Here is a 25,774-nt window from a genome sequence, read left to right on the forward strand (position 1 = left end):
AAACAAAACCCAGACAGTATTTAGAAATTAAATAGTTTGTTAAAAAATATTCAAACATTTTGCCTTATGAAGAGCCCTACTCACCAGTTTATCTTGTCATGTCCCTCTGAACGGCTCTACTGTCTCCTGTTTTTAACACCTTAATACAGCTATTGTTTTCAACAGACTAATTATTCTTAAAAGTGAGTATTCAATTTCTTTTTATAAAGCTAGCAGCTTGACTTCAAAAAATACATGCTAATATCCAGCATTAAAGTCTGCCAAAATAAAATGGCAAAAAGTGATACAGTTCATAATCAATAGAAGTATATACATAAAGCTAAAAAAAAGTGATGGTGAGGGTTAAATCCTGTCTCTATTGAAGCCAGGGGAGTTTTGTCACTGTCTTCCTTAGAGCCTGCACTTCATCCTAGCTACTTATAACACTTTTCATATTTGATAGGGAACAATTTAAAGTGATAAATAGCAGCCAAAATGTATGTGTGTGTGAGGGGGCAAGATTTAAAAACAGACTCAGTGTTGAAAGTAAATGTCTTCTGGCAGTTTTGAAATTTTTGGCCTACCAGGCTAAGTCTGAGTTTAAGCAGGGGATGCATTTCTGCTTACGCTAGCTATCTGAAAGCTCTAGGCTAGTCAGACTGGCTCCCTCTGAAGACAATGGAGTCCCTCTGGAGTCATCTTCTATGATGTTAAGTTAAGGCTGCTCAGACTTAAAAACATGACAAGGGCCACCAACCCACATAACCAACCTTCACTCAGAAAATGAAGTTATTTCTATTTATGTGCCTATATATTGGTTTAAGATCTAGTTTCAGGTAGAAAAAAAATACCTCACATGACTCTGAAGAAAAATTTACATCATGAAGTATGAACTTTTGCCTTATTTCCTCATTCCTCATTTCCTCATTCCTCACAGATGCAGCCAGCCGTATCCTGGGCTGCATCAGCAGAGCAGGTCGAGGGAGGTGTGTCCAGCTCTGGGGGCCCCCAACATAAGAAGGACATGGACCTGCTTGAGTGGGTCCAGAGGAGGACCACAAAAATGGTCAGAAGTTTGGAACACTTCCCTTATAAGGACAGGCTGAGAGACTTGGGGTTGTTTAGCCTAAAAAAGAGAAAGCTCCAGGAAGACCTTATAGCGGCCTTCCAGTACTTAATGTGGGCCTACAGGAAGGATGGGGAGGGACTTTTTATCAGGGACGGTACCGATAGGATGGGGGGTAATGATTTTAAACTGAAAGAGGGTAGATTTAGATTAGATGTAAGGAAGAAATTCTTTGCTGTGAGGGTGGTGAGACACTGGCACAGGTCACCCAGAGGAGCTGTGGCTGCCCCCTCCCTGGCAGTGTTCAAGGCCATGTTGGACGGGGCTTGGAGCAACCTGGTCTGGTGGAAGGTGTCCCTGCCCATGGCAGGGGGGCTGGAACTAGATGATCTTTAAGGCTCCTGCCAACCCAAACCATTCTGTGGTTCTATGATTTCCTATTAGGAGAAACTTTACTGTGAAGTCCTAAACCTGTAGTCATATTCACAATGGCTGTACATGTAGAACTCGCTGCAAAATTCCATCTTTGAGACTTAGTACCCACTGATGTGGATCATTGCTGCAAGGTGCACTGAGAATGGTTAAATCCATCCTTCTGACTCCATAAACTCTGCATAAGATGGTGGATCAATCTCCCTGAGAGGGAAAGCATTTCCCCTGCCACCCTGCCTTGCTGTCCACCACATTCTAAGCTTTCCTGTGACCCTGTGGTTTGAACAATATCCTGGGGAGGGTAAGATACATATTTAAACACTCTCGTGTTAAAGAAGTGTGGGCAGTCCAGGCCTGCCAGGAGAATATTTTTCCCACCTTGAAATGGCATGAGAGAGGAGGAGTTGTTTAAAGTTAGGTAATATTCCTGAAAGAAACATTTTTGCTTTAGAACAACCTGGGTGCAGGGTCCTCTGCTCCAGAACAGGGCAGCTGTCCCCCAGTACCACTGCTTCCCTGCTCTGCTGCAATGGGACTGGTACGTTCCCAGATCCACTTCACATCAGCTCTTTACACCCAAGAGGGCAGCCTTTGGAGTTAAAAGTGTTTGGTGGGAGGCAGCCTTGGGGCAGTTCCCCCAGGGCTGTGGCTGCACTATGGGCCCTGTGTGGCACCGCTGCTGAGCTCCCCTGCGGGTGCATGGAGGCTATGCTTACATGGGTCACGACCCACCAGCTCCCCTGCTCCTTACCTAGGGAAGGCACAGGCTTGGCAGCCACTCCGGGGGTGCCTCTATCTGGTTTTTGCCATTTTGTGGTTGTATCCCAAGAAGTATGAAGATTAGCCTGAATGCAAGAAATCAGACTGAAAGTGTTACAGTAGATTGCATTTGACTGTGTCTTCTCATGAAATGTCACCATACTTAAATTAAGAATTGTGAAGTTATTTTACATCTTTTTTATTTCCTTGATAGGTTTCCAAGGTAATTCTTCTACATTACTTCAATTTTATTCTGTTCAGAAAGCAGAACTCCTCAAAGCGGGGAAGTATAACATTTTGTATTACTTTCCTGACAATGTGTTCAGTGATATATAGCTTAAAAATGGCAGTATTCATATACTCAGTCCCTTTGAAAGGATTTATCATTTTTTGCTTCTTCAAAAAAACCCCAGTCGTAAAGATACTTCTTATACAGTTTTGTTTTCAGATGTAAATATACAGACACATTTTAATGTTTCAAAGTAATCCAGCCAACAGACTATTTGAAAATTAATTGCTGATTTGTTACCTGCAAATGAAAATCATTTAAAATGTATGTTGGCATAAATGAAATCTATGTAATTACATAGTCCTTCCTTTCTTTTAAGCACCTCTCCTTACAAGAAGTTTCTCATGCTCCTGTCCGTGAAATATTTCAGGAAACTCCCTCATAACTTTTCTCAGGAGGAGGGAGGAAGATGATGTGCAACAGGTTATGTCTAAACGTGTCAAGCTGATCTTTGTCTCCCACATTCAAGTCAATTTTTAGCCAAAATTGTTTGCTTGTGACAGAGGAAATAATGGTTTCAAGTCATAACCACATGCAGAGCAAGACAGAAGAGATGTTACCCCTTGTCAAGCCTGTCAGATGTCTGGTTCCCAAAAGACTTTTCCTGTGTCTGCCGTGACAAAGACAGTAATATTAACAGTGATGCTATTACAGCCAGCACTTCCAAAACTACCTTCTCAATAAAGTCTATCATCTCATTCAAAACAATATAAATGTCCTATATTTAAATCACATGGAAGTATGTAACAGTGGGGCTAGATGTTATCTGAACCTCACCCAGCAGAAAGGCAGCCTGGTTTGCTCATCAGGATCACCAGCAGTATCTAGTAAAGTATCTGAAATCACAAGCCAACTGTCCAGTTTCGTGGAAAAAATTCTGTCAGACACATGCTCTCTCCCATACAACTCCACCCACAACGTCACGGCCCTCACTTTTATCATATTTTTCAGAAAAGCCCAGCTGATGCCATGGGAAGTCCTGCATTACCCGATCCCAGGGTTCACATTAAATCTGTTTTGGACAGCTTCTAGTTAAGGCATGTACTTAGAAGATCATGAGAATTTGCACATCTTAAAGACAAAACCCATGGTTTTGGAGCTGCTCTTTCATCTCTTCAGTGTGAGATTTCCCTCTGATGCAGTGTGCTGTGTTTGCAAGGGCAATGCATACCAGGCCAGGTCCTATGGCTCTGACTCAAGCAAACACCCCACAGATTTAAGAGGGGCTTTTGACTGTATAAAAAGAGAGTTTCCTTTCAAAAACCTTCACAGGGATAATCTCTAATTTTAATTGTCTTAAGTGATGGCAGAAAGCTGTGATTTCTAGCTTTAGGCATCTGAGATGTCTTTGTATTGTTTACCTCAGGAATTTTACCTGGTGTTTGTTTTTAACTTACGCATCCACCTTGCAGCTCTGTGCCTGTGTTACTTGATCAATTTACCTTCGTAACAGATGCATGAAGTGGTAAAATACTGCTGCCTCCTCTGTTGCTGGTGAGACACTATCTTCCCACTGCACAGCAGAAGACTGAAGCAGAGGGAGACATCATGTCACGCTTGGGATGGAGCAGGCAACTGGTAGAGCTGCTGAATCTGATCAACAAACAGAGGCCACCTGGGTAGTTACCTCCACCTGGTGTTGGCTATAACGATAAGGCAAGGATAAGGCTGATTTTTCTTCTCATCCTAAATTGAGAAGGGTGCAGGGCCTGCACTGACTGCACTTGATTACTCTGCAAAAGGCTTGTGGAGATCAGTGAGCAGCAGGGACAAGGACTAGGGAGGAGCAGCACTGGTGTCGCCTCTGGACAATGCTGAACACTTTCTCTGACAGCTGCTTGAAGATTTACAAAGTGGAAATCAGACAAAAGTGGCCTTTGTATACTCAAGGCTTCAGAGAGTGAAAAGTACTCAGACAGGGACAGTTTTGCCATGGGTAGAAATCATGCAACTCTGAAAACACCAGCAAGGCCAAAATGTTTATTTATTCATACTGAGGACCTGGCCTCCCATGACCAATGTCATAAAAAACACTGACATTTTGCAGAATGGTCCCAGTTTTTCAGAAGTGCTGTAGATGCTGATTACCACTGAATGGTTGCCATGTTTCACCCCGGCACTGGCTCCACTTCAGTGATGAGTGAAGTGACTCCTATAAAAATTGTTTGAAAAGCACTCAGGGATTCCTTCATGATAAAAGCTGCAGTTATTCATCATATGGCGCAAATAGCCAGGAATGCTGTGCCTCCTTGTCAGAAAAAGTTAAAATCTGCAAGAGGCACGGAGCTCCTAGCTAGGAATGATACCATCAACTTGGGTAACATGTTGTACGTTTGAACCTATTTTAAAAGAACCTCGTTCTGGGGCAGGGAAAGAATAAAGATTTGTGTATACTTAATTTTAAGGCAGACCCAAGCAGACACAAAGCATTAAAGTAAAATATTTCACCAATCTCCTAAAGAGACAGGATTAAATATACTTTTAAAACTATGTGTAATCCTACAAGTGTTGGCGAAAGGAAAATTAACATAAAGAAATTAATTACAAAACTTTTAAAAGTCACGGTCCCATGAGGCCATGAACCACTTTTGACCGCCCACCACCCACAGAAGCCATAAAAAATTAATTTAGTAATTTATAAATTCAAATTGCTAATTCCTGTACCTCTGATACCTTTAACCTGGTATAGAACTCCCCAAGATAGCACTTTGAAACATATTTGGTAGAATTTTTTTTCTACTGATCCACTATTATAAAGTTGGCATGCGATTTTTATTTTAAAAGTTTAAGGAGACTCATCAAACCTGTGAATACACCTTTCCACTACAGAATCAAGAAGCAATAATATATGCAAATCCTTTAGTGAGATTATCTTTACCTTATCTTAGCTGCCCAAAAGTTTGACATCTAGACTAGAAGAGTTGCCTAGGCTCCTTTGAAATCTATTTTAAAATGGGATTAAACACCCTCTGGATATGCCTCTATTTCCATTCACGCTGAAGACAGGTTTAGCTTTCAGACAAGTAAAGCTAGGTGGAATGAATCTTGACCCCAGTGATACAAAGTAATGAAGACATGGCATGCAAGTCAGAGGAGAGTTTCATAGACCTTACCTACAGGACATCAGGAAGACAGAAATAATGGTAGATGGTAAGGTAAAAAACACTTCCTACAAAATGCATGGTAATGGGCAGCCAGTGCCAGCCACACCAGCTCCCTGATCTGAGGGAACTCAAAAGAGCACTGAGATCTCACTGACATAAGTGAGAACTGGACTTGGCACCCTCTGCACGAACTGATAGTAATGGAAACTCTGAAAGAAGTATGTGGCAACTGCTTTATGTAGTTTCCCAAGTAAAGATATATCTGGGACCATGGGAGAGCTGAGGAAACTGTAAATAGGAATTGGGTCATCCACATTACCATTTTAAATCCAGCGCAGTTCAAGAACAACCAGAAGTCGTCACCAGCAGACAGGTGGTTATTTAGTGGTGGTTTTAATCCAGGTCCCAAAAAACAAGACGTTGACCACACCTCAGGTTACACCCATGCATGGCTATTAACCTTGGCAGTCTCCTCTGGAAAGGAGAAGGCTTCCTAGAGGGACAGAGGCCAAACTATTCCCTCATCTTGCAAGTGAATGTTCAAGGCCATGCTTGAAAGCACTGACGTGATGGGAAGGATGATCACCCGGCTCCCTCCTGCTCCATACTGCACTCCCAGGCAAAAGGGGTCTCCAGTCATCAGGTCTTTCAGTTCCTTCCCTGTGCCCAATCCTCACACAAATGCAGGCATGATGCCAGAGTAGAAGCCTCACAGAATACTACAGCATCTTTCAGGGGCCACAGATAGCCTTGAGGGTCACTAAAAGCATTTGATACCACTTGGCAGTGTGGCCAAGGGCCTTTTGTGTGACAGTCTCAGAATAAGTGAGATTTCCTTGGCCAGAGGAGAGTCATAGAGTGGGTTTCTAATATGTCACTGAGCACCAACTCTTCTTCATTTCTTTTTCATATTCCATTTCTCTTTTCCTGAAACCACTGAATTCCTCTCACTTCTCTTAATACAAGCTGAAAAATGAACATTTCTACACTGCAAGAGACAGTAAATGTAAGCCAACTAAAAATATTTTTATACAGGTATCTCAAAAAAAGACACGGATGCCAAACTCCATACCAAAACCAACAGCAGCAGCGCTAAAAATTATTCTCTGGAGAATTAACACACATTAATCCTGTATCCACCCCAGCCACCATGCTCAGGCGCAAGCACAGAGGCCCATCACAGCAGCGACAACAGCTGACTATGGTATTAATTACCGTCACTGCCATTTGTCAGCCACTGCACCACATGGATCACTGGTTGGTCCAGACAATTGAATACAAGTGTACCAGAAGCTCAGGACTTTCAGCAGAATAACTTCAAGAAAGTTATCAATGACGAACAGTTGTCATAAGATAGAGATTCATATTTCACTATTAATTAGGAACTGATAAGCAAAGAGAAGGAGACCAGTTTACAGCATGGAAGGAGATTAATGCAGTGTGTCTCAAAATCAGTATTCAGTATATTTAATCACAGTGATAGTTATTCAATGGCACATATTTTTTCCTACCTACATTACTTTTTCATATGCATTTTCATACTGATTTGTTATAGCACAGTGCTTTCTACTTCAGCTTTTCTTGAATAACCTAAAAAATACACGAACATGCATATCATCTTCAATCGGATTGGAGCCTCACTTCCTGTTTTCCAGCTCATTACTAAATGTATTAAACAATGCCAGATTTAGGATGTAATTTGAGACACCCTGATGCTGATTTTGGGTGCCAGGCCGAGAATTTAATGTTTACCATTATTTTCTTATTTTCTCTTTCCTATCCATTTTTAACGGGTGGCCAAATGTCACTTTTTCCCCTGACAAGAAACCTGTTCTTCCAAATCTGCTTTTTTTTGTGCATTCTAAAAATTGTGGTACAACAAAGGCTTCCAATTTTCCTTTGGAAAATACACCTCACTTTGTGTCTTTCATATCATTGATGTAGGAGCTGTATTTATAACTTTGTCATTGTTTATTATTGCAACCAGTCAGGTGTTAGTTTTGCTCTGCAGCAAGGCTTGGAGGTGCTTCCCAGCACCCCTTTCATATTTGTTTTTAAAAGTAAGTACAAAGACTGTCACTCCTAAGTTCTCCTCTTCCCTTGAGTCCCTACATTTCTGCTGTGAGCAGCTCAGGCACTTCATTCTTCAGGCCTTTCACAACTCCTGGATTAATACCATCAGGTCTGGGTAACTTGTTGCTATTTAATTTATCAGTTTGTTCCAGCACCTCGTTTGTTGATCCTGGCAATGGAAAGAAATGCTTTAAGGGCGCCTCTAGAGCAGATATCTAAAGCAAGTCACACACACATCCCTAAAAAAAATCCATACTCCAGCAGCCAGAATTACTGATTACAGCCTGGTTCATGGACACAAGCCACACCAAACGAAATCAGGGCTTCAAATAACTCAGGTCTTTCTGCTGCTGAACGTATGGTACCACGTCAAACCTCTTTATAATTAGCACAATCTATAACAGATTTTTTTTTTTTCCCAAATGGTAAGCATTTATGTGCTTTATTCAGCTAAAGTGGCTGCCGCTTTGCTCCCAGCTGCATGTGTGTGCACATATATTGCAGCAGCTGCCCTGAGAACAACATGCTACAACTGAAAGATGAACCTGACCCACAATGCAGATGAACACCCGATGACATGATTACTGTCACTATGTGGGTATCATCCCAAAAGTGCCTACCTCAGATAACATGCACATTAATTCAACCACAAAGTGTTGGGCTCGGTGCAGCAATTACTCAACGAGCTCCCGCCGTCCGGGCAGACCAGCTGGCCACGCATGCCACCTCCTTGCCCAAAAAATGTGGCAGCAAGAGGAAACCAGGGAGCTGGCTGTGCTTGGGCACCCTTCTGTTTACCAAAAGACCAAGAGCAACATGGAGACAGACAAACTGGGGGGCTGACCTGCCAGTGGCCCCCCTCACACTTCTCCCCCCACCCCAGCGTTATCAGGGCTGCAATGGGATCCATGTGTGATTGCCGGGCAGCCCACATGTGCGCCGCGCTTCCCGCACTCCCAGCCCTGCCAGGGCCGGGGTTTTAAATGACAGCATTATATTTATATATCTACCGCCAGAGGCCCGCAAAGGCTTTGCTAATTCTGGACACCTGCAAGGTCTGTGAAACGGGCAGCCAGCCGGCACTGGGGCAAGAGGCAGCTCCAGGGAGGAAAGGCGTCAGGAGGAGGGAAAAGCAGTGCCAGCCCCCAGGATGCAAGCGCCGGGAGCAAGGGGAGCTGCTCTCTTCATTTGCTTTGGAGCACACCCTGATGTTTTTAACGACCAGACCCAAATCTCATTACATTTGGGGTTTGTTTGAGTTAGCCATGGCTGTGTGAACAGGTCCTTGCTCCCACTGAGGGAGGCTTTGGGTCACCCTGGCAGAGTGGCACAACCCGGTGACCAAACCCCAGGCTGCACAAAAACTCTGGTTTTTGGCTGCCCTCCACCTTGAGCACATTAAGCCAAACACAGCCAAACAAAGGTGGGGGAGGATCAAACCGTGCTGAAGCAAACAAACAAAAGTACTTTCTCCAAAGCCTGCCTGACAGATTTAATATGACTGGTTTTTGGAGGCTATCTATCATTTCATTCGGCATTAATATGAATCAAATAATCCCTTGATCCCAAGAAGGTACTGAGGAGACTCAGTCAAACCTCCAGAAGGGATGTGCTCCTTAACTCGGAAAGTTGGCAGATGATTTAATTTTGTTAGCAAATTTGACAGTGCCATAGGAATTTTCCAAAATCAAAGAGCCCTTTCATAGGCTTCTCTACCCAATACTCAATCCAGTGTCTAAGAATAACATTCAGCCCTCATTAATTAATGATATCAGTCCGAATAATGTCAGATTGCCTCAGAGACCTAGCCGGGATGGATGAATCACACCCTGCCGGCTCCAAGCTCTCACTCTGACAAACTGCAGTGTTCAATGACGGGCTGCTATGCCTGGAAAGCTCTCGCCCACGGAGCCCCAGCAGCTCTCAGCCCAGCCCCGTCTCAGGCGTGTGTTCAACGCCAGGGCAGACTGCGAGGTTAATGGGTGTCTGAGATAACACTCGGTTCCTTGAGGCCCGAGAGGGCAGGGGCAGGCAGCCACAAACCCCCTCCTCCCCTCTCCTAGGGCAAGAGGGGATGCTGAATTCAAACAGTGAGACGGCCAAACAGGGTGAGGTAGCAAGCCGTCAGCATCATGCTAGCACACCTCTCCTGTGGGCAGCACCGAAGCTGGACTGGACATCCTCGGCTAGCTTGGTTATCTCTGCCGGGCACTCAGAACTACACTCTGGCTGTATCACGAAGGAAAATACTATTATTTTTACCCTCATTAGGTGGTGCTGCACCTCCCCACGTACTGTGTGACAGATGCAAGAATGAACTGCAGAGGTCCACTAACTTCTGAGATTCACAGCAGAGTCGAGATCACATCCAACGGTGAAATGCCACAAAGAAATCTACATCTGTGTGTCTGGCTTTTACCAAAATTACAAACTAAGATTTCCCACAAGGCCTACTCAGCTGATACTATTCCAACACGGGAAAAGATACACCAGCTGTCTCTATAAATTAACAATTTTATTGAAGCCATAATTATGTATGAAAACATCCAGACTGCTTCCAAAGTGCACTGTACTAATACTGATATAAAATTGCCTTGTTTCTATTTGCAGCATAATCAGAAATCCACTCTTCAAGTTTCCATGTACCCACATTCTGCTTTCTGCAATAGCTGAAACTAACTCCTTACCAGTCATGAATATGAGGTTAATAATTTACAAATTATGTAAAATTTGCATATCACTATCTTTTTACGTAAATTTGGCATTCCTGAGGCCTCATGAAAAATTTACAGGCAAGAGCAACAACCACATTGTTTAACACATTCAAATAAATGTTTATTCATAGATGCTCTCCCTCTCCCCAGTGATGACCATGGCTGGTCAGGCATGCACATTGTCTCCTATCACCGCACCCCAGTTTCCCATCAGATGTCCTGATCCTGCCATGTGTGGGCAAGATCAGGACAGGGCTGAGCCGAGCTCAACGTAAACACAAGCTCAGCAGAAATACACATGTGGCGTTCTTGTGGGATCCCCGCTCACAGAAGCAAAGTGTCAAAGAGACAAAGCTGGGACTTGTCTTTTTGTGCAGTGTTTGTTTATATGCCGCACACGTTATGCCCAGTAATGTGAAGCCATCAGTTTCAAGTTACAAATATGCCATAAATGCCATAAGTAATTTATTTTTCTGCTGCACCTGGGAAAGTAAATTTGGGATTTAAAAAAAATCTTTTTTGATGCTGATGTGGTCTGATTGCCACTGTAAATATATACGTTTTTATTATGCCTAAGCACTGTTTTGAAGTGATGGCCAAAGCTCTCAAAGGGTTTGATGCTGAGGAGTGGAGCCTTGAGAAAGGCCCACTAGATTTCAGGACCCCCTCCACAAACAATTTTCAGTTCAGTAGGACTGGTTTGAGAAGAATTTTAACATGCTGTTTACTCTAAGGCATCTTGGTTCTAAAAGCAATTTACAAGTTTCACACATGTACGCTTATGTTTGGAAGAGGCATTGCCAAATAAGCCTGTAAAAAGCACTAAATCTAGAATTTGTTCTTTTACTAAAGTATTCTGAAAAACTGCACTAGAATGCATGTGAAAAATGTGGTAATGTTAATTTCACCACTGAAATATGATTTCTTTTAAAAGCCTTTTCATTCGTGGTCCCTGCCATAGGATCCACCCCAACATCTGGATAACAGAATTCAGGCTGACAGACTAATGCACATGTGGAGGAGTGTGTCTGCTACTTTGCTGCTTCTCAGGACAGACACATTGTCTCCCTCTCCTTCTCCATGTCCCCTCCTTTTCTCTTCCTTTCTTTTTTTTTTTTTTTTTAATTCCTTTAATAAGGCTGCACATGTCTTCCAGCTCTCTGCTGTGAATGTGACCAGTATGCGATATTGCCTTGCACTGACACAAACGTCTGGCTTAGGTGATACCAAGCGGTTACTGCCCTGGCTTTGAATGCTTGCTAGGTTATTAACCGGCACATCTGGCTCTCTCCCTAGGAGGGTGAGTTCTGCAGTGCCCCAGGAATTTCTTTCATACACCACTTTTATTAGCTTTTCAAAAGAATACGGATTACCACTGGAAAGGAAGACTTAGGTCATTTGCAAGCATATTGGTCCCCAACCTGTTTACCATGTTTAAAAAGCAACGATAACTGAAACTCATTATTTGATTTTCAGAATTAATCATTCCTCCTTTTAGCACAGTCCTATTGTTCTTGAACGGTCTGCTTTACTGAAAAAAAAAGGCTGGTGATTTGTGATAGATAGAATTAAAAGGAAATTTCAGAAAGCCACAAAGATAACTTAGTTTAGAAATAGAGCTTCCAAAACATTAATTTCTACCCTGCTTTTCCTGCAGGCCTCTCTCCATCATCACAGAAGGGAACAGAAAAGTGTTTCAGGGTTAAACAAAAGAAAGAAGTGCATGTGTAGCTCCAGAGAGCAAATTTATCTCCTTTGCCCCACATGGAAGTTACGCAGGACATGAAGTTTGAATGCAAGTTATATTACTATAATTTCACAACTGGACATCCCTATTTCAGTAATGTCAGAGTGGCATTTTCTGGTTTTGTTTATGTCACTTCCGAAGCAGTTTAAGACAAGTGGGAAAACTGCTTTTGTTTTCTTACTGAAAAAAGATCCACGTGGGGGAGTTACAGAGGTAGCTCTCCAGGGCTTTCCTTCTACCTGTCTAGCAAAGTTTAACACTCCTGACCAAAGCTCTCCTGAAGCAAGCTTGGCAATATGGTGCCTGCCCACCTGCCTACCTGCTGAGCCACCTGGAACTCCACCTTCTCAGCAAGAACCTTCCTCTTAGTGCATCATCTGCAACTGCTGAGCACACTCCAAGTGCAACTCATATTCTCCAAGCAGTCCTAAGCAAGTACAGAAAAAAAAAACAGTGTGCTGGACATGTTAATCAATCTCTTTTGAAGTCGTGTGAGAACAGATTTTCGGAAGCTGTCGGCACTCACCAGCTTCCATTGTTCCAAGTGGGAGTTGTTTGGCACTCACAGCTTTTGAAGGGACAGTATTTAATGTAGGTGTCTAAATGGGAGTTCTGCTCTCTGCTAACCTTTAGCAGTTGCTTTTGGCTAGACTGATCATCCAGAAATATCACACTGCAAAGAGGAACATGTAAGCACTCACAGAAAGCGTATTTTAAAACTACGCATAAATAGCCCATACTCCTCCAGCCAGCAAAAAGAAACAACATTCTGTGATTTCCCCAACAAAAGGGGACAGCCAGGCAAAAAGTTCACAAACTTAAATAAATTCATACAATGAAAACAAAAACAAAACAAAAATTCCTAATTATGTAAATGGAAACAGTGAATGTTTTCAAGAATGTCACAATCTTACTTGGAGATTTCTGCCAAACCGAATAAGAAGTTAAGTCCATCAGATAAAATCCTGATTTCTTTAAATCAATATCAAAACAAAAGGGATGTCTGGTCAAAACTCTAAGCCATAAGTACTAGTATCAAATAAATTACAGCCGACAGAACATAAAGGTCTTCTCACCTCCTCAGGTCTGAATCTTCTGTAAAGCCCACCTTGACAACATAAGGCTTGGCATTATTCAGTCAGCTTCAGTCTTAAAAATAACCACAACTCATTTGGTCCACTAAAGTTCATGGAAATCCTCACAGGGTTTTTTGTTGTACTTGCCTATAAATTGCATTGTCTTCTTAAGGCTTCCTGTCCTGCAAACAGAGGCACTAGCACAGAAATTCAACTGAGATTGTTTTCCCCCTCTTCTGCTGCTTTTATTTAACACACACAAGAAAAAAAAAAAAAAAAAGAAAAGAAAAAAAAAAGAGAGAGAGAGAGAACTGGTAGAAGTTCCTTACAGGAGTTGGAAGAGGACATCTGCAGGCAATTTAACATGAGGGTTTGTTTCTGTGTCAGCTGGCAACCCCTGGATAACTCTGTCATGTAACTTATATACTAAAACATGATGTAGGACAACCAGTGAGATGTGAGATGGGTAAATATGGCAGCATATCAGTTTTATGTGATTAAGATTTACACTTTTTCAAAGGGAGCAGCCTGCCATAAACTATGACAACAAATACAACCCTGTAGCTGAGAGAACATCCCACCATCCTGCACCCCAACAGCACTGATCTTCACCAAACCCACCTTCTGCTGCAGCCCACGACAGTCTCTCCCTTCCTTCCAATGCAAACAGATAAGGATGGGACTTTCTCCATTCCTTTTGTGGGGAGCCATCCCTCATTGCAGCCCTCTCTTCATTTGGTAAGGATCCAGCTGATCCTCTGTCGCAGGCAATGGCAGCAGAATGTGGAAGGGCTCATGCAAGCATGAGGCTGAGCCTGAAATGTATGCCTCAGTTCACTGCTTCCTGAAGATTTTGAAAGGCTGGTCAGGAACGCTGACTGGTATCCAAAGAGAGCTCTGGAGATAACCCAGCTCACAAAGTTCCCCCACTCCATGTGTTTAACTTCCTCCCAATTAGAGGAGTCTGGTCAAGCGAGGAAGTGAGGAATGCTCATCCATTCTGGTTCCACTTCTGTTCTTGCATCAGATCTTATGTATTTTGACATTTATAGCCATGCATTTGAACTGAGGCACTGATTAGATTCAATTGTTAAAATTACCTTCCTCTTTGTGTGCATGCTTTGGTTTGAATTATTAACAATCTAAGTCAATCTTGCAGTTAAATGTTTAATGATATAATTGCTTCTGTTGCCTAAATTTGTTTAGTTTGTGCTTTATTAGCATGTAATAACTGAAAGTATATTTTCCTCTGTCTGAGTTAATAATGGCTCTGTGATGGCTCACGTGCTGTTAGCCAACTGGCTGCAGCTCTGGGACAGCTCGGACAGAATTGGAAAGATTTTCTGAAGCTGTAACTGAGTAGTAGGTGGCTTCCTTTAGTTTCTCTAACTGAATGAATCTGAATTCTCAGTCGGCCTCCACTTCAAGTTTTAAACATTTTTTTTGTTCATTCTGAGTTCATTTTGAGGGTCTCTTAGTATAAATGTTGGGCAGGGAAGCTCTGCTATCCCAGACCCGGACACGTGTGCCAGCCAGGTCCATGCCACGCAGCACGCTGTGCTCTGCAGCCCTTGGCCCCATGTCTTCTCAGTGGAGAGATCCTACAGGAGAGCCCTACAGCTCCCTCCCTGCTCACCTACACAGGTTCCTTTGCCAGGAAGCTTGGAGGCTGGGAGGAAGGCAGCTTAACCTGTCTCCTGCTGACAAGGCAGCACAGACTGTACCCCAGGTGTCTTCAGACATCACCTGCGGTTCTGCCATGCAAACCTCCCTCCTATCCTGACATCCAGACTTGGCTTTGGGACATGGCTGCTCCTGCACAGGCTGCCATCTACTCCCTGCTTTCCAAAGGGTTACTACACTTGTGTAAAATGTCATCCTGATGTTATTATACTGCTTTCAGATTTGGAAGAGGCTTGGGTGTATCCCCAGTTCTGTGTTACATATTGAGGATTTGCCATGTAAGATAGGATTCAGTCCATCTAAGGAAGAGCCACGTGCAAGTCCCCCTGTGCTTAATATAACTACTCTAGAGCCTCCATGTTAACAGTGAAAAGACACAGGCGCTTCCCAAGGACTATTCACCTTTTTCTAATTTAGGTCTTTTTCCATTCTCTATAGAGGGGACCCAGAGACTAAATACCAACCAAAAGCAGTTAGAGTTAGCTGAGTGTCTCATCCAGGACATCTTCATGCTCTCCCTGATCATTTGCCATTTTAAAGTTATCCCATCTTACTCTATTTTTCCTCCGTGGAGGCTATGAAGCGAGTGTTACTGTTCACAATGCAAGGCCCCATGACAGAGCAGAAATCATAAAACACAGGTAAAAAGGGTTATGTGTTTGGGAACAAAGCTCCCTTTCCTATTCCCAGCTGTTCCCTTAGGGGCAGTGGCAACATCTGGTGCGTGTTCAGATTTCTGATCCAGCAAGATTACCATTGATTTAAGCCAACGTACTGCAGTATGCTTCTTCCGACACCTATCCGAGAAGCACAGGCAGTGCTCAGCCCGAGGGCTGATCATGCTGGACACAGGATTTCTCACATTTGCAGGATTCCTCCCACGTTATTCACTGCCCTGACATCTGCCAGGTTTCTGGGTTCCTGGAAAATCTCTATATATGACCAAGGCAGTATGGACAAATAATTATGTCAGCTCATCCTGGAAGACTCACAGCACACCGCAGATTTACCTACCTCCTTCTGAGTGCTACTTTGTTGAATTTGAAATAGCAGGTTACAGTGTCCTACCAAATTTCTGCTGCTCTGCAAGGAGGTGATAATGACTGCCAGCAAGTTTATCTTTGATCCAAGGTAATCACAGACAACATGAAATATATAATGTACATGCCAAACACTCTTTTCAGGCTTCAGCAGCAGAAGAAATTGATCCCTTTTGTGTCACAAAAAAAACACTGGAAGAAAGAGAAGTACTGGCCTAGGGATGTAGGGGATGTAATACCGTAAAACTCACCCACATTAGTTGAGTTTAAACATGTTGTAAATCTGGAGGGCAACATTTGGGGTTTGCAGATTATTAGGCAGCAGAAAACTGTATTTCTGAGGACCAAAGAGTGAAGAGAGCACACTGTAGAGCCTGATGCGTACAGGGCTCCTGGCGAAACAGACAGGAATTTAGGGCGACAGCAGTGGTCTTGTCATACTTTCTGCTCTTTTAGGGCAAAAAGCTCAGGATGCACTTTTTCAATTAAAAAAAAACAAATTGCACTCAGAATACACCTAAGGTATAGAATCAGTTTCTTTTTCTAAGGAAACATGCCTGGAAATACCCAAATACTGGCTACTGGCTTGAGCCAAAGAAGAAGTATTTTTCATGGCTTGGGAAAAAACACCGAGTGTCTCAAAATGTCCAACAGAGTAACGGGCAAAGACTTACGGCAAATGATAAACTAGCAAGTTGGTGGAAAGTATCTAATCAAACACCCATAACTGTTTATGAGGTAATGTCTGTATTAATAATCTAAAGAAGGGGATTAAACAGCACATCAGCAAAAGATATTACACCCTAAAATCAACGTTGGGACACCAACAGGACTGCTGAAATAGTCCAAATGAGTCTTGAGGAGATTAGAACATGGGTGGGAAATAATGATGTAAGATTCCAGATTTAAGGAGGGTGGTTGTCAGTATGCAATATGAGATCTAAATAAAGGGGCGAGGGGAAGATAGAGAAAGAAGGGAGAGTGAGAGACAAAATTAATTTTTTTAGCATCATGTGCAGAGGAAGCACATCACCAAGCCCAAGTGAAGCAACTCGCCCTGTTCAGGGGCTTCAGGAGCAACAGCCCTCGGAGTATACCTTCCAGCTCTAGAAGGTGTTACCAGAAGGATAGCAACATGGTGATTCGTGACAAAGCAACAAGTATAGCTGACAGCAGGGCTGGATGCAGCTGCAGTGGTGATGGGGGGAAGGCTGCCTGGCCCCCATCACCTGAAACAGACTGTGACCAGAACTAATGTGGACAGGCTGTGGGATGCTTGGCAGCCTCCCCTGAAATTCTCCTATAAATCTCCCTCTATTAGAAGGTGAGGAGGAGCAAAAGCAGTGTGAAATTAAAGGAGTTTGGATCTGTAGAGAACAGATATACAAAGGCTGGTCAAAGAGGGGAGCAGGGTGGCTACACATGAGGAAATGCTTCATGATGATGAGTTATGGGAAATAATCTCTCAAGAAAGGTTAAATACGACCCATTACTTGGGATATTTGTGGCCAGAACAAAGTAAAATGCAAATCCAATGTACATTAAACTGTCACTACAGCCTCTTGAAGTCCCAAGGCTTCCCAGGCACCGCACTGGTGGAGTGCCCTTAGGAAGACTTTCTTGCACCCCTTCCCTTTAGTGCTCTCACTGTGGCCATGTGCAAAAGGCACAGCCATGGCGGTACGAAACACAGCATGGACACTTGGGCTAGTGGAGCTGTTGGCCCCATCTGCCACTTAGGCCAGGACCTAAGAAGGAGGAGACACCTACTTTGGCAGTGGGCTTGACAGATTTACAGGCAGCAAAACTAGCCTGCGATCTGGGAGTCCTCCATCCCATTCCAGGCTCTACAGGGGAGGAAGAGGAAGGGGAGGAATCTTGTTTCCCAGTTTCCCCAAAGCCTTTTCATCCTCTTTTTGTCCTTGTCACAGTCTTTCTTGTTTCTCCACACCCTCAGCTTGCCACCCTAGCTCTAGTTTCCAGGACCGTCCATTTTATGATTTCTACTCATCAGCAGTAGAAACGTTCCAACTTTTAACCATCTGGCAGACTGCAGAAATGAGATGTGAACACATCCGACTCCACATAACAAAGGGTTAGTGTAAAGCATATATATCAGCCAGAGCATTGAAAATGCATTTGGTACTCTTCAGTTTGCTCTTTCCTGCCTACGAAAAAGATAACTTTTGTTTAAAAATGGCCTCACTTAAGGAATTATCCATGCCATTAGTCCCCAGAACAATAGAGATTAAAGTCTCTAGACCATCCCCTATCAAAATAACATACTTTTCTTTGAACATGTCATTAACACTGTTTTCCATCTGGCTGTTGGCAGCAATCTTGGATTTGCTCCGAATTGCTGAAAGTTCATCAATTACAGTACACAGAAGCCATTATCTTTCTTTTCCTTTAGCAAGAAGGTATTTGCTCAGGCAAAGAGGAGGAGGCAGAGTTCAAGAGAAAAGAAAAAAAAAAAAAAAAAAAAAGGGAAAAGAAGAATTTACTCATGTAAACTCTATGGTAATCATTTGGTTACAATCCAGAATTCAAAACTTCTGAGAAGTAAATCACAACTTCTGCATATAAGGAGATTCTAGCTTTCAAATACAGTAGTGATTCTGGCATTATTACAGCATACTCACGTATGCTGACAGAGGATGGAAATAATGCACCAGATTTTAAGCCTGGCACTTTGGGGGCTCAGTGAATGAGCTCTGGTGCACATGAGTGTCACCCACATTCATGATAAACTCAGTTGCTTTATTTTATGAGAACTCAGAGTGAACCAGGGCTATTGCTCAGACAAGACTTAGCAACTGTGATCCAGCTCGCCTAATTAGTAAGAAGCATAGTGAAACTGAAACAGTGGTGTTACCCTGTCAGTACAGATGCAGGGGAAGAGCTTTTAAAGTTTTGCCAGAATAATGAATGAAGTACACAGTGAGGGGTAAGCGAAGGGGATGAGACTTACAGCTACTCAGCAACGGCAGCTTTGGGGACTGCTGATACTGATGCTTTTTCACATCCGTCACCAAGGGACATTTGTAACCCACAAGATGAGAGCCTGCATGCAGCAGTTATCCTGGAGCAGCTGTCAGCCAGCAAGTTTGCAGCCCAGATAACCCACAGTAGCTTGTTCACCTCTGTGCACTGGGGCTAAAGGCACTGTCTCATAGCTAGAGGCCACTGCAGGCAATACATCCACAGGGTCATCACCGATTCATACCTGTGGGAGGTTTGGCTCATTAGCCAACAACTATCAGCGGCAGTTATTCCATATTTTCTGGAGGCGATGGGAGTATGTTATCAAATTGACTCCAGTGGTGACATACTGTGATACAGTAGTATTGCATACTCCATATGGATCGCCTGCTCAACTATGCTGCAATGTGTCTGCCACTAGCTTACTTCACATGTGACTTTGGGCAAAGCTCTTTGTATCTTTGGCTCAGTTTTCCATGCTCTCACTCTTAGCTGAGCTGCCCAAATATCATTTTATAAGCAATGAAAGACGTGCTTTAGCAATGCAAAGAATCCACAAAGACTAGGCTCCTAGCTTAGTCAAGATCCTAAAAAGAGGTGGAAGGAAAAGCCTGACTTTATCCTCCTTATCCCAGAGGATAACAGCAATTCTATCCTCCTTCCCTTCTTGTTCCCCTTGCCCATTCAGGCAGAGACTGTATTGTACATACAAAACTACCAGCATAATGAAGTCTTGGATTCTATTTAGAGACTCTACAATTCCAGGAAAAATAACAGATTATATCAGACCCAGAATATGCTCCTTAATGAATAATACAAGTTTAAAAAATCAGATTTAACCATAACACAAGAGATTAGGTACATCCAGCAGCTTCTCTACGCTGCCACAGTTTGAAATCCAACATATTCTTTGGCCAGCAAAGGAGTTCTGGGATCAGGTTTAGTAATACTTCCAAAGACAACACGGGATGCTGTGCACGGAGATGTGCATGTGCCACCTAATTCATAGCCTAGGCACATAAATGTTAAATTCAGGAGTAATTTTCAGAAACAGCTACAGAGTATTTCTTCTATTTCTTCTGAGAAACCAGCTTTTCCTTCATTGTAATACTAGGTACAGCTTTCAGATTTGGTAACCTTAATTTGATAGATTCAGAGGCAACAACCTCTAGTTACATTTACAGAACAAATTAGGTTGTATGGAAAAAGACCGGTTGAATTTGGCTCAAAGTGTTTGATGTCCTCTGAGAATTTTTATAAAAAATGTCCTCTTTGATTAAGCTATCTGGCATGCAAAGTGTCTCTCATTCTCAACTTCTACAAGGCAAAAGGTGGCTATGCAATCCACAAGCACCTCTGTTCAGCTGCTGCCATTCACCAGTCTCTTCAGACTTCCTAGATCTCAAAATCATCACCAAGGAACAGAAGAATTGAACCACCTAAATATACACAGACCAAATCTTCCATTGGCATAAATCAGCTTTGATTCAGTGAAAACTATACCCATCTACCCCAGATTAGACTCCATTCCTGACAAATGTAGTAATTTCTTTACCTTCAAGCCATACCCTGGATTCTTCCTCTCCCAGTGAGGGCCAAATGAACAGCAGTTACTCATTTTATCCTGAGAATTGGTTCCACAAAATTCCCTTGCAGTGATGGCACAAGCTAACTAAAATCAAATAAGCATTTAATCTTTGCAAATGAGGCCGCTGAAAGCAGAATTTAACCCTTAAAAAATTAGAAGTTTTATTCAATAGTCAGTATTCACAAAGCATGTATCACTAAAAACAAAACATGTAAATCCCAGGTAGCATTTGCACTGTGTTTCTGTGACTACTGTTACAAGAACTAGAGTTTAATGAATGACAGAGCAACAAAAAAAAATCACATTAAAACATGTATGTAAATGTCAGTCTTGACTATACAAAGCGACAACCTAGCCACTGACTTCTTGAAAACTTCTCTAAACTTTCTTTTGGTTTTGATTAGATATAACTCTGCTTAAGTTGCTTTCTTTAATACCAGTCTAAGCAACTAGATCCTTATGTACCTCCCAAATGACAAACTACCCAAAGCAAAATAGATCAGACCGACACACAAAGGCTCAGCTTCCTGGTGAAAACTGTATTCAGCACATTTATGCAACACAGCAAAGATGGTTCATTTTCTAGAGTGACTCTTGGTGTACACAGAATAAGAGATCCACTTTTGCTGTGTTTGAAAACTTCTATGGGTGACAAAAGAACCTTGATCCCGACACCATAGACAAAAATCTTCCTTAACACTATGATTAACATTAAAAAATTTTATAGCACCCAATTAAAATGATAGTCCCTTTCAGTGGCATGGGCAGGGTAGAGATGTGAGGACAGTTGGTTGCAGAGAGTCCTGTCTACAAACTCCTCTCCAGAGTGCAGACTCATTAGAGAAAACCTTCTAGAAGAGTGAGGGAATAAACAAACCTCAATAAATGTGAGCACCTTGTACCCAAGACCTTGCAACTATCAAAAACTGCCCAAATGACTGTACAAAAATAATGTCTTCATTCTAATGAGGAATATTACAGAGCAAGAAATCATTTGTATTGCTTTCAATAAAATAAACACTTATTTTCTTAACAGTTTGCCACTAATCCAAACTAATGGTACTATTTAAGCCTTTAGCCATAGCAAACCTTGTTAAACTAGGGTGCTGATCACACAAACCACTAGGTACACACTCAACTTTTTCATTGTGAGTAGTCTTACTTATTTCAGCCCTCTCACAGGCACTAAACATGTGTGGAACTGCTTGAAGATCACGGTCAAAATTCCCCATATTTTACTGAACTGGAACTAAAGGTCTGAACATGTACATTTTCTTGACCACATCAAATGTTTCTTTCCTTTATGCTTGGGCAAAACACAAGGCTGTGACTCAGGGGAAACTAGGCACTGGGGAGCAGCGGGAACACAAGTTCACCATATCAATTTTGGATGCCTCATTCAGGCTGAAAAATGTAAAGCTTAATCTTTAGTAGCCAGGGAATGAAGCTGCCCAAACAGAATGAAGCTTCCCAAACAAAATGAGGACACACACATTAAGACTTTCAAAACTTTCCCACAATTGGACAGGATCTGCCTGGGCACTGGAATCCAGCACTTAACCATTTCTCATTCAGGAACAGAGCACAAGAGCTGTGAGACTTGTTACATTTTCTCCTGGTGGTGGGAAAGGCAGATTTTAAAATAGCATACATACATAATGCAAATAAAATCACCCTTTCTGCAAAAAAGATGTCTCTGAATATTCATATTGCCATATTCATTTATCTTTCGCATTAATTTTCTGCACATGTTCAGGCAGAAAACTCAAATCATAAATCTGTCACATCTTAATAATTCAGACACTCCTAGAAAGTGATCTTCAATGTTACAGCTCTAAATGTGCACAGATGAGGCTGTGTCTGCTTATTCAAGACAAGAAAAGAAACAATACCATGTGACCCACCTGACGGAGTACAGTTAACTAAAGAAAACCATACCAAGGATGACTGTAATGAACACAGTTTGTCCCTTCTGTCTCACCACAGCAATGATAGATAGCTAAAACCATCACACCAAATAGTCATTCCCACGTCCCATGCACTACACTTTCTCATAACTGATTTTTAAGAATGTAGTTATATCCACTTTAAAAGTCTAAATGAACAGAGCATCCATCCCTGGCAGCTTTCTGAAGAATGTGTTTAGACCAAAGCAGACCCCAACGACATAAACAGAAATGTGAAGGATTTGATGTCTAGTTGGCTAGCTTTCCTATCCCAAATGCAGTGTTAAAGTAATTGCCTTCCTTGCACCCTTTTTCAATGTAACAGCAACTTCTGTGTGCCGTTCTGCTGAAAATAGCCTCCTATAGGTTCCCTTGAACACGTAACTAGAGAGATTTTTATGCAGCTCTCTTTTAGTTGACATAACAAGATGCATGCATACCCAGCCCTCCCCTCACAAACTCCCATGGTTAAAAAAACCTATTTCAAATATCAGTTTTGGCAGAAAGCATGAAACTATGTTCTTAATGTTATTCTTGCACTGTGGACACTTAAACAGCATGAAGAGGTACTAAATCCCCTTAATATTTTTGAAGTCTTACTGGTTGAAATCCAGGTGACAAGACAGGTTGGGGTAAGACTGCCTTCAGTGCGGGTGTTCTGCTCTTTTCATAAAAACAACTGAAAACTGTTAAAGTGCTGGGTTTTGGAAAACTTGGAGAGAGGGAAGGGACAAGCTCTCACACTACTGCCAGTCGTTCTAGTATCTAAACACAATCCAAAAGTGCTGTAGGGAGTTATATAGAGAGCTTCTTTCATTCACTGCCTTTAACAGGAAGTGTGAGTTGTTTAAAATAATATTCCATTTTCATGCAGTTAAAAATAAGTTGAAAAAATGAAGCTTTTCTATAGAGAGCTGCTGACTGGTAAATAGCACTCGACTGAGAAGAAACTTCATGAAAGAAGTTGTAGAAAATGTAACTTCAACGCAAGACAGAAAGACAGACAGACAGAAAGGCAGTCAGAAAGAGCAAAAGAAAACTTTTCACTTAGAGCCTGCTTAGCATGGCTGATCTATTTCTTTGATTATAGCAAACTTATTACACCAGCAGTATTTTAGACAGCAAAATCCATGTGCACGGTAAGTATGCGATTTCATCATATTATTTGCATGTATGACTAAACAGGCTTTCCCATCTAAGACACTGCTATAAGACTGTCTTTTTATTTTGTGAAACAGAATTGCTTTTTCTTCTCTCGAAGCAGTCAGGAAACCACTGCAAACAAAACCTCTAGATGACGAAATAGTGAGGCAGAAATAGAGTATCCCCCAAACCAGTCTGTGAGGCTCAGATGCTGCTGTTTTAAGTGCAATGCCCCAAAACGTCTTTTTCTTAGCAACACATCATCAGCTATGCCTGCTCAGTCTAGCAGGTTCCTAGCCTTCAGTGAAGAAGGATGAGAAGGACACAGTAACAGTTGCAATAACAGGAACAATAAAGTAAAAACAGTTTTTGAAAAGTAGCAAAACAATGTTGCTTTTAAAGGCAAAAGCACAGTTCAGTATCTTCACTCCTATGACTTACATAAAACTACTGAATCTTTTCAGCAGGATGTTTCTTTGCCTCTGAATTTTTGCATTATGCTCGTTTTCCTTCTCAGGTTGAACTTAATGTTTGCCACTGGCTTTCATGGAGCAGAACTGGGGACATATGAATTCAGTATTTTTCAAGTAGGTGTATTTTATCAAGCACACCAAACATTAAAGGATGATCAAGGGATTTTAATCTTAGAAAAAGTTATCCTCAAAATATCCACATACTTCAGAGCACATTAGTACAGGTGTCAGCAACAAAGACTAAAGGACTGACTCAGACAACAGCATATAAATATTGAGGAATGAACAGCCGGTGTTGTGCAGTAGCACAGTTTCTAAACATGCAAGAAAACCTGCAGTATGTATACATATTCTTTCATTTTATCACTCTCAAAACATCTGAGGACTCACAATAAACAGGAAACTAACCTTGATGTGAGCTGCTGGATCTGGGACAGTCTGAATCATGTCCTTTAACAGGCCAATGTGTTTACCAGGAGCTCAGATCCCAAGGCAGCTGCATAAGCAAAGAAACAAAAGTCACATGATTGTATCTTAAAAGTTTATTTTCAATAGAAATCTCTTATCTTTTTATAGACTGATAAGCATCTTTCCTTCCCCAGACCTCGTCAAGAACAAGTACAGCTGAAGCTCTAAGACATTTCTGTTTCCACACAGTCTGTTTAGAATATATTTCATACAGGAGAAAACAGCCCTAAAATTTGCATGGAAAACTGGTCTTTATCTGTAATGGACAATTTTCCCAAAATAAGAACTCTGGGATGTGCTCTGCCTTGCACAGTCCCATTATGCACCCAAAATATCAGGGTGCATATCCCTTCTTCCCAATTTAGAAACATACAGCAGGATTGGGACAGATTTGGAGCTGATATAAATAAGTATAATTTCACTGAAGTTCTGCCCATTTACAAGAGCTGCAAATCTGGTCCAGGCGCTCAATTAACAGCACTTCAGAGCGTGGATCTTCTGAGATCCCTTATCCATGTCCGGTAATAAAGTACAGAGGGGTTGGGGCAGGCAGGGAACATTTTTCTGCATGTGCAAGGGGTAGGGGAACATTAAAACAATGTAAAATAATACAAATATTTAATGTAAATAATGTAAAGTACTGCTTAGTAACAAGAACATCAAACAACTGCTAATAAAGTGAGATTGATAAATCAGGAAACTAGAAAACATGGAAAAATGTAGGAACACAAATATCATTTAAAGTAATCTGCTTTTTTCTCCAGTCTCCCTAAAAGCCTGGAAATTCCCATTTCTCATGCAAGAGGTTTCCTTTTGCTCATGACCTTGAACTTCTTTCACCTTTTAAAGCAGCAAGACAGTATCAGGAAAAAAAATCTTTTCCTTCAGCATTGACTTCTTTTATTTCATCATCTGTTCTCACATTTACACTAACTTGCAAATCAAATTGCAAGTAGCTTTTACCTATTGACCCGGTAGTAATGTTGATAGACTAACACTGAGATTGAGCTTTCCCCAGAAGCAGTCCTCATGATGTAAGGGAACTATTTATAAACTGTGGGATTACACAGTGCAATTAAAGGTATCACCATTTAGACCTTGGTACATTTCCCCCTTACTACTTAAAGGAGGTATCTTTGTCCCTCGTCAAATCCATGAAAATTATATACTTAATTCAATGACCTATTAGAGAAACCCCAAATCAAGGCAAAT

The 25,774-nt window shown here is 41.9% G+C and overlaps 1 protein-coding gene across 2 annotated transcripts in view; it reads right to left on the minus strand.

Annotated features, from left to right (window-relative positions):
• The window catches only part of ERG (ETS transcription factor ERG), a 109,789-nt gene extending 85,198 nt beyond the window's left edge, over positions 1-24,591 (minus strand). For both annotated transcript variants that reach the window (XM_074903837.1, XM_074903821.1), the window contains exon 1: positions 24,503-24,591. In XM_074903837.1, the coding sequence (XP_074759938.1) occupies positions 24,503-24,541 (39 nt within the window). In that variant the 5' untranslated portion in view covers positions 24,542-24,591. The remainder of the gene's footprint in view (positions 1-24,502) is intronic.
• Positions 24,592-25,774: the final 1,183 nt, after the last annotated feature.

This window comes from Athene noctua, chromosome 1 (assembly GCF_965140245.1).
Source record: "Athene noctua chromosome 1, bAthNoc1.hap1.1, whole genome shotgun sequence".
In the NCBI taxonomy this organism is placed as follows: Eukaryota; Metazoa; Chordata; class Aves; order Strigiformes; family Strigidae; genus Athene; species Athene noctua.